General features: G+C 39.0%; 1 protein-coding gene across 3 annotated transcripts in view; it reads left to right on the forward strand.

Annotated features, from left to right (window-relative positions):
• Window positions 1-15,144, forward strand: part of ITGA9 (integrin subunit alpha 9) — a 636,829-nt gene that overhangs the window by 78,796 nt on the left and 542,889 nt on the right. For all 3 annotated transcript variants that reach the window (XM_073678319.1, XM_073678318.1, XM_073678320.1), the window contains exon 2: window positions 13,274-13,401. Coding sequence is in view for 2 of the 3 variants with exons in the window: in XM_073678318.1 (XP_073534419.1) it covers window positions 13,274-13,401 (128 nt within the window). In the remaining variant the exon portion in view is untranslated. The remainder of the gene's footprint in view (window positions 1-13,273; window positions 13,402-15,144) is intronic.

Consider the following 15,144-nt stretch of genomic DNA (forward strand, 5'->3'; position numbering starts at 1 on the left):
TGGTAAAAAGAACCCTGCAAACATTCAAGAGCTTGAACAAACTGCAAAGGAAGAGTGGGAGAATATTCCAGCTGAGAAGCTTATAGATGGCTACAAGAAGCACTTGGAGGCTGTCATCAGTGCCAGAGGGTCTGCAACCAAGTATTAATTAGGGGTGCCTTTATTGCTGCACATGCTGTCTATTCAGTTTCTTCTTTGAAATTGCAACATGGAAGTTGAAAAACAATGTTTTATTGTTGTATTACTTTGGACCACTAATTAAAAAATCCTGAGGATATAACTTTGGTACATTTGCATTTATTTCTGAAGATATTGTACAGTCTATGAAAAAAATGAAGTGGTGCCAATAATGGTGAGCACCACTGTATATCTTGCCACTTCCTAGCAGCACAGCACATCTGCTCATCCATTTTCCCTAAGATGTGATTTGTGATATTTTACCCAATATATTAACTTACTGTCATACCAATGTCTTTTCTCCACTTTTCTAAAGAACTTGTGCCACTTTCTTTCATCATTTCAGCCAGTATTGTTTTGTACACCTTAGACAATCTACTTTTCTTTCCCAAATGTCTTATAGCGTTTGAAAGTTTAATTACTTGATTTTCTACATTGACCCCTCTTATCTCTTTTAGTTAATGTATGTTTAAGCTCAATGTATTTTAAAAGGCCTTTACCTTCCAAATTCCACCATCACCTGCTAAAATGATATATAGGGATAATCCCTATGTAAGTAACAAATTCTACCAATTCTCCCCGCTTTCCAAAATGTATAATTAATAGTAAATAATTTATCCCCCCCTAAATTAATATTCCTCCAGATTAGGGTGCTATTGTTTTGTCCTGTAAAGTTATATAACTGTACTATTGAGTTCCACATTAAGGATATATATACTATGTATGTGTGCACAATTATTATTCAGGTGAGCATTTTGACCATATCATCATTTTTAATCATATTTTCTATCTCCAAGCTGTATAACCTGGAATGCTTATTGGATGGAGCATATCAGGTGATGTGTATTTGTGTAATGAGGGAGGGTGAGACTTAATGAGGCTTACCGATATCAACGCCCATTATCAAGGTGTGCAGAATTATTAAGCAACTTGTTTTCCTCAGGCATAATGGGCCAAAAAAGAGATCCAACTGACGAGGTGTTTAGTGCTAAGAGACATGGCTAGGGTAAGGAAGGCTCAAACCCGACCACCACTGAACAAGACACAGAAGCTAAACACTGTCAAGACTGGGCCAAGAAATATCTGAAGACAGATTTTTCAAAGATTTTGTAGACTTATTAGATGAGAGTGACTCTCGATGGACCAGATAGATAAGCCTGTGTCTGGATCAGTAATGGGGACAGACCTCTACTTTGACTCAGACATCAGAAAGGAGGAGGTAGAGTATTGCTATTGGCAGATTTTTTTTAAAGATGAGCTACTTGGACCTTTTCGGGTTGAAAATGGATTCAAAGTCAACACCCAAACCTACTCCCAGTTTTAAGAAGACACTTTCTTCAGGCAGTGTTACAGAAAAAAAGTCTGCATCTTTCAAGAAAGCCATGATTTTTATGCAAGACAATGCTCCATCACATGCATTAAAGTACTCCACTGCTTGGCTAGTCATTTCTTGGCCTGGTCTTGACGTTTCATCTAATTTGTCTTGTTCAGTGGTGGTTGCTTTCATCCTTCCTTTGGCAACGTCTCTGAGCACTCCTCACCTTGTACTTCTTGTGCACTCTAGGGTGGTTGCAGTTCTGGAATATGACAGCACTAGAGGATGGCTTTCTAGTCACTTCACGTTTGATTCTTCTCAAATCCTAGTTAATGTGCGTTTTGATATCCCAACATATTTTTTGTGACCCTGTTGACTATTTGCAAAAGAAGGTTTTGATGATTCTGTGATCACGGCCCAGTATCTTAGCAATTTCAAGCGTGTTGCATCCCTCTGTAATTTTTTGGCTCCTTTTTGGCCCATTTTGCCTTAGGAAAACAAGCTGCCTAGTAAATCTGCACACCTTGATAAAAGGTGCTGACATCCTTAGGCCTCACCTTCCCTCATTAGACAAATACACATCACCTGATCTGCTTCATCCGATAAGCATTCAAGTTTATACAGCTTGTTGTTGGATAATTTGCATAAAAATGATGATGTGGTCAAAATACTCACTTACTTAATCATCTTGGACACAGTGTATATACTTGGTAGTTGTTTCGTATATCTCTTTTAGAATTCCAAATTCCAGTATTTCATAGATATTATATCCATGAAGGAATGACCATTTTGTTTGTAGCCATTGTACCAATAACCCCTGCTTTATCCTCCATGATAAATTTAATTTTTCCTGCCAAATAATATTGTGTATTTGTTTTTGGACAAAAAATATGACCATGTGAATATAAGCTTAGAAAAGAATTTGACGTTATAAACAAACATCAGTTTTAGTCCACTAAAATATTGAAACATTAAATCTAAATACCATAACTATGTTATAAAAGTAGTAGGAACATACCATATTTTCAATGACCATCAATAACATTTACTTATACACTGTGTGCAGAATTATTAGGCAAGTTGTATTTTAGAGGATTATTTTTATTATTGATCAACAACTATGTTCTCAATCAACTCAAAAGACTCATAAATATCCAAGCTTAATATTTTTGGAAGTTGGAGTGTTTTTTTTTTAGATTTGGCTGTCTTAGGAGGATATCTGTTTGTGCAGGTAACTATTACTGTGCAGAATTATTAGGAAACTTAATAAAAACCAAATATAATCCCATCTCACTTGTTTATTTTCACCAGGTAAACCAATATCAGTGCACAAAATTTAGAAATAAACATTTCTGACATGCAAAAACAAAAACCCAAAAAATTAGTGATCAATATAGCCACCTTTCTTTATGATGACACTCCACAGCCTTCCATCCATAGATTCTGTCAGTTGCTTGATCTGTTTTCGATCAGCATTGCGTGCAGCAGCCACCACAGCCTCCCAGACACTGTTCCGAGAGGTGTACTGTTTTCCCTCCCTGTAGATCTCACATTTTATGATGGACCACAGGTTCTCTATGAGGTTCAGATCAGGTGAACAAGGGGGCCATGTCATTATTTTTTATTCTTTTAGACCTTTACCGGCCAGCCACGCTGTGGAGTAGTTGGATGCATGTCCTGCATGAAAATCATGTTTTTCTTGAACGATACCAACTTCTTCCTGTACCACTGCTTGAAGAAGTTGTCTTCCAGAAACTGGCAGTAGGTCTGGGCGTTGAGCTTCACTCCATCCTCAACCCGAAAAGGTCCCACAAGTTCATCTTTAATGATACCAGCCCATACCGGTACCCCACCTCCACCTTGCTGGCGTCTGAGTTGGAGTGGAGCTCTCTGCCCTTTACTGATCCAGCCTCTGGCCCATCCATCTGGCCCATCAAGAGTCATGCTCATTTCATCAGTCCATAAAACTTTTGAAAAATCAGTCTTAAGATATTTCTTGGCCCATTCTTGACGTTTTATCTTATGTTTCTTGTTCAAAGGTGGTCGTTTTTCAGCCTTCCTTACCTTGGCCATGTCCCTAAGTATTGCACACCTTGTGCTTTTTGATACTCCAGTAACGTTGCAGCTCTGAAATATGGCAAAACTAGTGGCGAATGGCATCTTGGTAGTTTCACGCTTGATTTTCCTCAATTCATGGGCGGTTATTTTGCGCCTTTTTTGGCCAACACACTTCTTGCGACCCTGTTGGCTATTTTTCCATGAAACGCTTGATTGTTCGGTGATCACGCTTCAAAAGTTTGGAAATTTCAAGACTGCTGCATCCCTCTGCAAGACATCTCACAATTTTGGACTTTTCAGAGCCCGTCAAATCTCTCTTCTGACCCATTTTACCAAAGGAAAGGAAGTTGCCTAATAATTAAGCACACCTTATATAGGGTGTTGATGTCATTTGTCAACACCCCTCCTCATTACAGAGATGCACATCACCAGATTTACTTAATTGGTAGTTGGCTCTCAAGCCTATGCAGCTTGGAGTAGGACAACATGTATAAAAAGTATCATGTGATCAAAATACTCATTTGCCTAATAATTCTGCACACAGTGTAATTGCCAATAAGTAGACTTTGGTATCTCTGAGGTACTCTAAATGTTCATGATGTGACATGATGGCAGAACAAAAATAGGTCTCAATATAATTTATGTACAATCGTTGGAAATCACATATAAAAAAATCATTGAACATTAAGTCCACCTGCCTTTTTTCATCACAATTTTTCACTTTTAATTATGTTCATAATGAGATGAATTATTCAGTAGATCTATTTTATGATGGAAAACTGCTGTAGATCATTAAAAAAAAACAGCAATTTTGTACTTGTTTTTTGTTTGTTTTTTATGCCGTTTTACATGTGGTAAAAGTGATAAAGCAGCTTTAGTCTTCAGCTCAGTACGATTACAGCGGTACCACATTTATGTCATTTTTTTATATTCTTGCGTTTTTACACAATAAAAAGAGCTATAACCTTTTAATTGTTCTGCTGATAGAGCAGTATGGTGGCTTGTTTTTTGCAGGACAAGATGACATTTTCAGCAATACAGTTTTTATTTACATTCGACTTTTTGATTGCGTTTTATTCCACTTTTTTCCAGTGGTATGATGAAAAAGCATAGTTTGCCACATTTTTTTTCTTTACAGCATTCACTGAAGGTGTTAACTAGTGTAAGACTTTTATAGATTGAGTCGTTCCGGACGAGACAATATCAAATATGTGTACTTTTTTTTGTTTATTTTTATATAAAAATGTGTATTTATTTGTGTAATATATATATTTTTTATTATTATTTTGTACCTTTTTTTAAAATAATTTTTACAATTTTTTTTTACTTTTCTACTTTGTCCCTCTATGGGACTTTCACTATTTTCATTTTTTTTTAACTTTGATTGCAGGTATAATGCATTGCAATGCACTAGCATTGCAATGCTTTATACCTGTGTAGAAAGCGTCTTGGACCTTGCTTTGAGCATGGTCTAAGAAGCTTTCCATAGCTTGGTGACGACCCTGGGTCACTATGGCAATGATCGGGCCCCCTGCAAGGTTTCTCCCTCTGCCTGCCTCCTAAATGTTGTGATCACTCTCGATCGCAGCATTTAGGGGGTTAAACAGCCAGGGCCGGTGCTGTACCGTCCCTGGCTGTTAGTGCAGGAGTTCGGCCACTGGCATTGCTGAGCTCTGCTCTGATCGGGCAGGAGATGCTGATATTTCAGCACCTCCTTTGTGATCATGCTGTGATCGGTCAGTCAGATTGACTGACCGATCACAGCACTCTGAGTGCGGGAGCGGACGGCATGGGTCCCGGCACCTTTTCCCGTGCCACTCAGCTGTCGGCACTGAACTTTCACTGCTTGTTTACACGCACTGACAGTTTAAAGCCATGACGGACATAGCACGTCATGATGTGGGAAACTGACACCCGCTTATGACGTGCTATGTCCGTCATTAGTCAGAAAGGGGTTAATGGGAACCTGTCAAAAACTTTTACCCCCTCCAAAAACCATTAGTGTGATTGTGTAGCTATTTATGATATGAGCCAGTTCAACCCTTTATGACCCCAGAGCACTCTCCAGCAGCTAGAAGTCCTATTTTGAAATTGTATCTGGAAGTGCCGTGTGGCGAGGCAATGCATTGCTAGCTTCCTGGCCTCACGCTGTATTTCCTACCTAGCAGCACCAACACCTGGTTAATTGACGGGTCTTTTGCTCTATTGCATGGCCACGGATCTGTCAGTCAGCCAGGGGAAGGTGCTGCTAGCAAGGAAATACAGTGTGAGGCTGAGAAGCTAGAAGGGCAACTTCATGCCCAATGCAATGTGACTCAACTTTGAAATGTGATTTTTCACTGCAGGAGCAGTGTTTTTGTGTCATGGAGGGAACTTTTAAATGTTAAACAATCATGAGAGTTTTTTGTGGAGTGTGGGAGTTGTAAAGTTTCCATTAGTTCCCTTTAAGTGGGTCCTTTCTACTCCTCTTGTTATAAAAGTGGAATTGGTAGCATAGATTATTGCCTCATGCCAATACCTTTTATAATTTGTCTTTTGGTCTGTAGCTCTACTTGGTGCTTTCTCTCTATACAGAAGTACAGGGTGTGAATGTACATCTACAGATTTCCTTCAAGCCTTTGGAATTTTTGGACTTCTTTGAAGTCACCTTTGTGGAGGGCAGATATAACATTGTGGAACTTTGGCTCTTAGGGTTTATAGAGATTTGACATGGCAAATACACTAAATGGTTTGTTACTATGTAGGAATAGTTACGACTATCAGTCACACTTAATCCTTCTTTGTCGAGAAATACTAGACTATCTGATGTTCTTATTTTTTACAATCGCATTTTGGAATACTTGAGTTTTCAACAAATATTATATAGTTTGAATTCAACTGCAAGCCCGTAAAAGAGTAATTTCATTTGAATTGACTGCAGAGTACACGAGAGGTATTTATATCAGATGGCAAAATCTAGATACTACCATAACATTAAAGCTGGAATAGTATTATACGGCCTCCAAACTTTACCTTAATGGCAGATATTGAAGGAAAAAAGGAATAAACATGTTTTATTGAAGGACAATAAATGATTTACTATAAAAAAAAATACTGTATGAAGATACTGTGATTGGTGATGGGGGCAGTGCTGATAGTCAAGGCACTATATACAGTACAGACCAAAAGTTTGGACACACCTCATTTAAAGATTTTTCTGTGTTTTCATGACTATGAAAATTGTACATTCACACTGAAGGCATCAAAACTATGAATTAACACATGTGGAATTATATACTTAACAAAAAAGTGTGAAACAACTGAAAATATGTCTTATATTCTAGGTTCTTCAAAGTAACCACCTTTTGCTTTGATGACTGCTTTGCACACTCTTGGCATTCTCTTGATGAGCTTCAAGGTTCCTTAATTAATTGAAACTAATTAAAAAAAAATTTGGTGAACTGTAGTAGGCCAAGCAGTTTTTAAAAATTTTAAACCACCGTAATTTTACACAAACCACATTAAACTGTATGGATGACAATAGTCAATTTTTGAAACAGAAACATTTTGTCAACTGTAGCAGGCCAAGAGTTTTTTAAAAATTTTAAACCACTGTAATTTTACACAAACCATGTTAAACTGTATGGATGAGAATAGTCAATTTTTTTACCAAAAAAATGTGGTCACCTGTAGCAGGCCAAGTGGTTTTTAATAAATTTAAACCACCTTAATTTTATACAGAGTACGTTAATCTGTAAGGATCACAATGCAGTAAACTGTTTTGAAGATTTTATTTGCGGTTAATCCCATGCTAATTTCACACAGAGCACGTTAATCTCTATTGATCACAATACATTTTTTCACAAAAAAAAACTAAAATTGTATTGGTCACGTGCATCAGCTATATATTTAGCAACAGACTGCAAAAAGCCCTAAGCCCTGCCTAGAGGCTGTATTCTGCCACTCTCCCTGCTCCCGCAACTGTCCCTCAGCTAAATGCAGAATGTATCTGATACAAACTGCAAAGCACAGGATGAGCCATTAGAAGGACTGTTAGTATCATGCTTTAGCATCATCACTAGAGGACATTGATTAAACTGTGCACACACGGGCCTGAACAACTGCTTTCTCCCTCCAATCACAAAAGTCCCTGAGCTGTGTAATGGCGTCAGTGTGCCAAGCATGGCGGTGCCGTTCTTTTTATAACCTCTGATGAGGTAATGTGGCCAGCCAATCACAGTAATGCCAAGATGGCTATGGCATTACAGTGTCTGGCAGGCAATCCCCACATGTTTATTGGCTTTGTAACAGGCGCCAAACATGCGAGGCGAGGATTTGAGCTTCATGTTAGAACTCTCCTGTTAGGTTTTTTCTAGTTTGCTGGTCACATGACCATTTTTGCCTTTTTAATCCGGCTCCGCCCTCCTGGCCTTGCTGGACTTCATTGTATTTTCTACTCTTGAGCTAGCTTGGTACTCTGTTACCTTTCTCTGTTAGTTTTGCTAGGTCTTCTGACCTCTATGTTGTGTGTTTGTCTTTTACTGCTACAATTTCTGCTAGGAGGTGTCCAACTTTATCCCAGTCCCTAGTTCTTGTAGGGATCCCTCCCTTGCATCCATAGGTCTTCGTACAGACTAGCCGAGGACTTTAGCGGGTCTGATCGCAGGATCAGGTTCCCCGTTACATCGTAGGGATCCAGTTTAGTTCTATTGTAGGGACAGATCTCCTGTCTTTCCTTAGTGCTTGTAGCAGATCATAACACTTCAAATCCGAGCAGCAGCCAATGCTCGATGAGTGCAGAGCATATCCGAGCACCCAGATACTCCGAGTATCACCGAGCATGTTCGCTCATCACTACTTATAACGCAAAGTAAGCTGAACGATCTTGTTAGAGATTTGGATCTACCCAAGAGTAAGACTGAGCTCTTTGGTTCCAGGCTACACAGTGGAATGTCCTAGCTGGCGATGTTTCGATTCCTTTGTTCCTCAACTGTGACAAAGATCTTGTCCAATACTTCTTCATGGAGGGTGATCTTGTGGCTTGCAACAACATCAACAGTTTCATGGCAGCTCTGAAGATAAGTCATAATCCAGAGGAATTGAGGCTCTTCAGCGATTCGCCCAAAGCAAGCCTGAAAGCCATCTTGCTGCATAATGGCATTGTGCTACCTTCAATTCCAGTTGGTTATGCAGTCCATATAAAAGAAACCTATGACAGCATGAAACAGCTATTGAGGTGCCTGAACTGTGAACAACATTTGTGGCAACTCTATGATGACTTACTTGGTCTCCAGGATGGACACACAAAGTACTACTGCTTTCTGTGTGAGTGGAATAGTTGTGCAAGAGACTATCACTACAATGAAAGAGACTGACCTCTCCGACATCCACTTCAACCAGGGAGTAAAAATGTTTTGCATCCAGCACTTGGATTTTGTTACCACTATTGCATATTAAGTTGGGCCTAACTTTGTAAAGTCAATGGATAAAAATGCAAAAGCATTCAAGTATCTCATTGATAAATTTTCAAGTCAGAACGAAGCAAAGATAAAGAAAGGAGTCTTTTTTGGACCTCAGATTTGTAAGCTTCTCCAACATGAAGAGTTTCTCTGCATGTTGCAGGGCAAGGAATGCATGGATAGCATTCGCATTAGTGGTAACTAATTTTTTGGGTAACTCAAGAGCAGATAACTATGAAGAGTTGGTGAAAAATTTCCTCAAAACATATAAGGATCTTGGCTGTAACATGTCCTTAAAGATTTTTTTTTTTCATTCGCATCTAGACTTCTTTCCACCAAACTGCGAAGCAGTGAGCGATGAGTACGGTGAGAGATTTCACCAAGATATTGTGGCTATGGAGGAAAGATATCAAGGAAAATGGAATCCATCAATGCTTGCAGATTACTGTTGGACAATTGTGAGTGATGATCTGATGCAGGAGTGCAAGAGACAAGCAAAAAAGAGTTGTCACTGAATCAAGATCAACTCTCTGTGGTGCAATTTCTGTAACTGTTTATAATTTGCAATAGTGCTTAGACATGATTTAGTTATTTGAATTGTTGCTACGTTTCCTCTAATACATATCAGAAAATTGACATAACAAAATATTCAGCATCTTTATATTTGCAAAAATAATAATTTTTCAAAGTACTGAAACTTTCATCTATTAATTATATGAAGCAGTAAAAGGAAAACTCCTTGATATCATAGAAACAAGAGACATTTAAAAATTTTTATTGTCAGATTTGAATTCAGGAGGTCGAAATCATTAAGAAATGGCTCATTCCATAACTGAACCTGACAACTTTTAAAAATATGTAGCCCACTTAATGTCTGTAAAGTGCTGTGGAATTAATGGCACTATATGAGTAAAAGAAATAAATAGTCCAGTATGTTTTTAGCTAGATATCAGAACCTTAGAAAGAGTTATTGTATTCCATAATAAAGTGATAGAACCAGATTTTCTAGCTGCATTTTACCACATGATCTTCATTGTGTCTCTATTGTAACCAGTAATTTTATATACTTTTCTATTCCAGTTACATACTCTAGTTATATAGGTTGAAAAAAAACATAGCTCCAACTTTTCTCTACTAGTTATACATTTTCTGTTGCTAGATCATTCATTACCGACAATGCTGTTTTTGTGAGAGTTCAGAAGCTCCTTTCGAACAAGCGGTCCTATGTGCAAATGTAACATCACCTAGAATAAAGTTTTGAGTTGAAAACTGTTTGATTTCAGTTTGTAATAACCTGCTAATGCTTATAATTTCAAAAATGACCATTTTTTTGTTCTTTATTAAAATGAAAAGGTTGAAAACTCTGCTGTGCATAATAATTTGGAACATGCATTTTGAGTGCAGTTTGAGTTTTTTATTTTTTTAAAAATATACTGTTATCATAGGCAGTTTGTACAAAAACCTTTCAATTGTACTCTAATAGTTATTTGACTGGAAAATTACAATGACTGCAATTCATATAGGTAATTTGGGAAAATCTGAGAAAATATTATTTGCATAATAATTTGGAACACACTGTATACAGGTGCTTCTCACAAAATTAGAATTTCATCAAAGTTAATTTATTTCAGTTCTTCAATACATAAAGTGAAACTCATATATTATATAGAGTCATTACAAACAGAGTGATCTATTTCAAGTGTTTATTTCTGTTAATGTTGATGATTATGGCTTACAGCCAATGAAAACACAAAAGTCATTATCTCAGTAAATTAGAATACTTTATAGCAACAGCTTGAAAAATGTTTTTAAAATCCGAAATGTTTGCCTACTGAAATGTATGTTCAGTAAATGCACTCAATACTTGGTCAGGGCTCCTTTTGCATCAATTACTGCATCAGTGCGGCGTGGCATGGAGGCGATCAGCCTGTGGCACTGCTGAGGTGTTATGGAAGCCCAGGTTGCTTTGATAGCAGCCTTCAGCTCATCTACATTGTTGGGTCTGATGTCTCTCATCTTCCTCTTGACAAGGTCAGGCGAGTTTGCTGGCCAGTCAAGCACAGTGATACTGTTGTTTGTAAACCGGGTACTAGTACTTTTGGCAGTGTGGACAGGTGCCAAGTCCTGCTAGAGAATGAAATTTCCATCTCCAAAAAGCTTGTCGGCAGAGGGAAGCATGAAATGCTCTTAAATTTCCTGGTAGACGGCTGCGCTGACTTTGGTTTTGATAAAACACAGTGGACCTACACCAGCAGATGACATGGCTCCCCAAACCATCACTGATGGTCGAAACTTTACACTACACCTCAAGCAGCTTGGATTGTGTGTCTCTCCACTCTTCCTCCAGTCTCTGGGATCTTGATTTCCAAATGAAATGCAAAATTTACTTTCATCTGAAAACAACACCTTGGACCGCTGAGCAACAGTCCAGGTCTTTTTCTCCTTGGCCCAGGTAAGACGTTTCTCGCCGTCTATTGGTCATGAGTGCCTTGACACAAGGAATGCGACACTTGTAGCCCATGTCCTGCATACGTCTGTGTGTGGTGGCTCTTGAAGCAGTGACTCCAGCAGCAGTCCACTCCTTGTGAATCTCCCCCACATTTTTGAATGGCCTTTTTTTTAACAATCCTTTTCAAGGCTGCGGTTATCCTGGTTACCTGTGCACCTTTTTTAACACACTTTTTCCTTCCACTCAACTTTCCATTAATATGCTTGGATACAGCACTCTGTGAACAGCCAGCTTCTTTAGCAATGACCTTTTGTGGCTTACCCTCCTTGTGGAGTGTGTCAATGACTGCCTTCTGGACATCTGTCAAGTCAGCAGTCTTCCCCATGATTGTGGAGCCTACTGAAACAGACTGAGGGACCTTTTCAAATGCTTTGGAAGCCTTTGCAGGTGTTTTTTGTTAATTATTATTCTATTTTACTGATATAATGACTTTTGTCTTTCCATTGGTTGTAAGCCATAATCATCAACATTAATAGAAATAAACACTTGAAATAGATCACATTTTGCTCTCAATCCCATCCCCAACGTCATTAATAAAGAGGTTAAAAAGAATCAGTCCTAGCACAGATCCCTGTGGCACCCCACTGCTGACTATATCCTATTTAGAGAATGTACCATTTATGACGACTCTTTATTTCCTGCCACTTAACCAGTCCTTTACCTATTTGCATATAGTTTCTCTCAATTCCCTTCTTCTGTAGCTTCAGTATAAGGCTGCTATGTGGTACAGTATCAAATGCCTTTGCAAAGTCCAGATAAATCACATCAGCCGCATTACTAACATCCAGATTTGCACTTACCTCCTCATAGAGACCCAGCACGTTGGTTAGATATGACTTATTTTTCAGAACCCATACTAGTTGTCAGTTATTATTATTCTCTACAATATATTTGCAGAATATATAATAAAAAGAGAGTAATATAATTCTTTCCTTTATATTTTTCCTACTGAAGAGGAGGTATATATTAGAATCTGTTATTGTATTAGTTCTTAAATTTTGGAGTCCTTAAAGCGGTTTCCTTGAGAGCCCCCCACAAAATAAAACAAAATGTCAAACATGATGAAGCTAGTTATTTCCGAAAAAAAGGTAACTGGCAATATTGTCACTCCCATTGTGTGCTGGTAACTGAGATAGCTGTCCCACTAGTGTGAGGTGTGTCTGTTATCTCATCTTCTCACCTTTCCCATCTTTCCTTGATTGGCTGCTCAGGAGAAAGGCGTTCGCCAGCTTCCGGCTGATATCAGGGTGCGCACTTTACTAAGGAAGAGTAGTACCATGGGGACTGTGCAGGTGTATTCTCTGCATCTGCCAATCTTCAGCTATATCCACGGTCTCTAATTCCTGCTGATGGTCAATGTGTGGACCGCATGATGGTGGAAGGGCAGGAAACATAGGGACTACTACTGCATAGTCAAAATGACCTCAACAGGATAGCACCACCCTGGTGGGGGTGATTGCGTTAAATACGTACTGCCTCATTTTTGCTCCCAAATCATAAGACATATTTGGTCCCATTGTCGTACAGTGAGAGCTGCTAACAATTGCTAAGACGTTGTCTTTTGTAGTTGCGGACTCCGATGCCGAGGCTTTCATTACTCATCTGCCTGCTTTCCCTCACAGCCGTTACATGTTTCAAGCAAGGCTTTTCATTTAGATGTTACAAGTTTACAGATTTTACAGACACAAAAATCCAATATTACAAATTCTCTTAGGAAATCAGACTTTTTAGCTTTACTAAAAATGTGCATTTATTATTTTGTCTTTCTGTTTTTAGGGTACTTGTGGGAGCCCCAAAAGCAGATTCAAAATTTAGTTCCTCTCTAAAAGCTCCTGGTGCCGTTTTTAAATGTAGAGTTCACAGCAATCCTGACAAGAAGTGTACAGAGCTGGATCTAGGAAGAGGTGAGTGACGTGAAACACTCACAGCGTGTTCACATTGTGGGAGTGATTGCAGGTTTTTCCTTCTTAAGGCTCCCATACACATACGTAAAAATATGCCAAACCCGCTGATTGCAACAGGATTGGGGGGAGAGAAGGATCCGGTCTGTGGATTTCAATGGCCGGTCCTTTTGTTCAGTTCAAACTTAAAAGGAATCTGTCATCAGATTTTTGCTACCTCCTCTGAGAAGGGAGACCCTGATTCCAGGGATGTGTCACTTAGATTACTTGGTGCATCAGTTGTGGCACAATCAGAGTCCTTAGGGGCAGCATGTAGCAGAGGTGAGAAAGCTAACCGCACCCCACACCAGGCGTTCAATGTATGCTGTCTATTGACAGTCAGCTGCTTATCAGAGGAAAGAACAGTCAGTCTAGCAAGCGTGTGAGACCTAGTCCCAGCAATGATAATGTCATAATGATAAAACCTTTACTATAAGTAAACAACAGCACACAGCCTGATAAGTGACACATTGCTGCATTCTGTATTTTAACCCCTACCTCATGGTGTCCTCAGATTATATAGCAAAAACCTGCTGACAGATTCCCTTTAATTCTGTGTCAGGTTTAAGTCAAGAGTTCCTATGTATGGGGACATGGGGAGAGATAGCTGTCCGCTGAACGATCTCCTGGCTGACAGCTATCTAATGTCTATGGCCAGAGTGAAACCTACACAACAAGGATGAGTAAAAAGATTATTTTTAGGACCTCAGTCCTGCAGCCACATTAACATACTGGCGCAGTGTTATTACGTAGCAGTGTGACACATGAATGATATTGCAGTGGACTATTAATCAGAAGAGGCATCGGAGATGTCACAGGTAGTATGAGTTTCACAGGGCTCTGGTCCGGCACCCATGGACTACCAACGTGGCCCTTGAGGTAATCTCCATATCGTCTCAAGTGGGGACCTTCTGTCCTCTGTGATGTCCGTACTGTATGCTCTATTTCGGCTAATACAAATGGGAGAAGAACTTTAAATTGATGGATAGACAACACAGGGTATATCAAATATGTAAAGACAAATGACAATATAAAGAAATCTATATTGAAATGTATAGTATAGACCCCACATGTGAAGGGTTTTGTACTTATATTAATATTTCGTCTGCATTTTAATGTTATAAACATATAAATGTGATTAAGCAAAAAACATTTCTCATAGAATAACAGATGTATGATGCAGAACTGCATCCAATTTGCCCCTTGTGATCAGATCTCAGTGACATGAAAGAGATTATCCAACTTTTACAATTGTTTTAAACACAGCCGACAATGTTATTAACTAAAGAAACTCAACTCTCCTATTCCTTCCCCCGATAACCAGCATTGACCCACTAGCAGTGCTACTTTTGTCTCTTAACCTGCAGCATATCCACATGACCGCTGCTGCCAATCAGTCACTACAACAGTCATGTGTCATATTCCCATCTGTGCTTCCAGTAGTGCGGTACATCACCGCCGTGGCCACTGACTGTCTCGGCAGCATATAAGCCAAAAACAGGAGCAATACTGGAGCGTCAGCTCTGGGTCATCGGGAGAAAGAGTTAATGAGTAGTGTAATGTTATTTTAGCAGCTGTTTTTTTTAATGATGAAACTTGGCTAATCTCGTTAATGTAAACTATCATCATATGCCTCATGGACTTTACCTGGACACACCATATGGCATAGTGCTCCATTTGTACATTTAAGCTTGTTTCAGATAAGGG

Source organism: Phyllobates terribilis, unplaced genomic scaffold, assembly GCF_046119375.1.
Source record: "Phyllobates terribilis strain yellow unplaced genomic scaffold, ASM4611937v1 Scaffold_4__5_contigs__length_816908805, whole genome shotgun sequence".
Taxonomy (NCBI): domain Eukaryota; kingdom Metazoa; phylum Chordata; class Amphibia; order Anura; family Dendrobatidae; genus Phyllobates; species Phyllobates terribilis.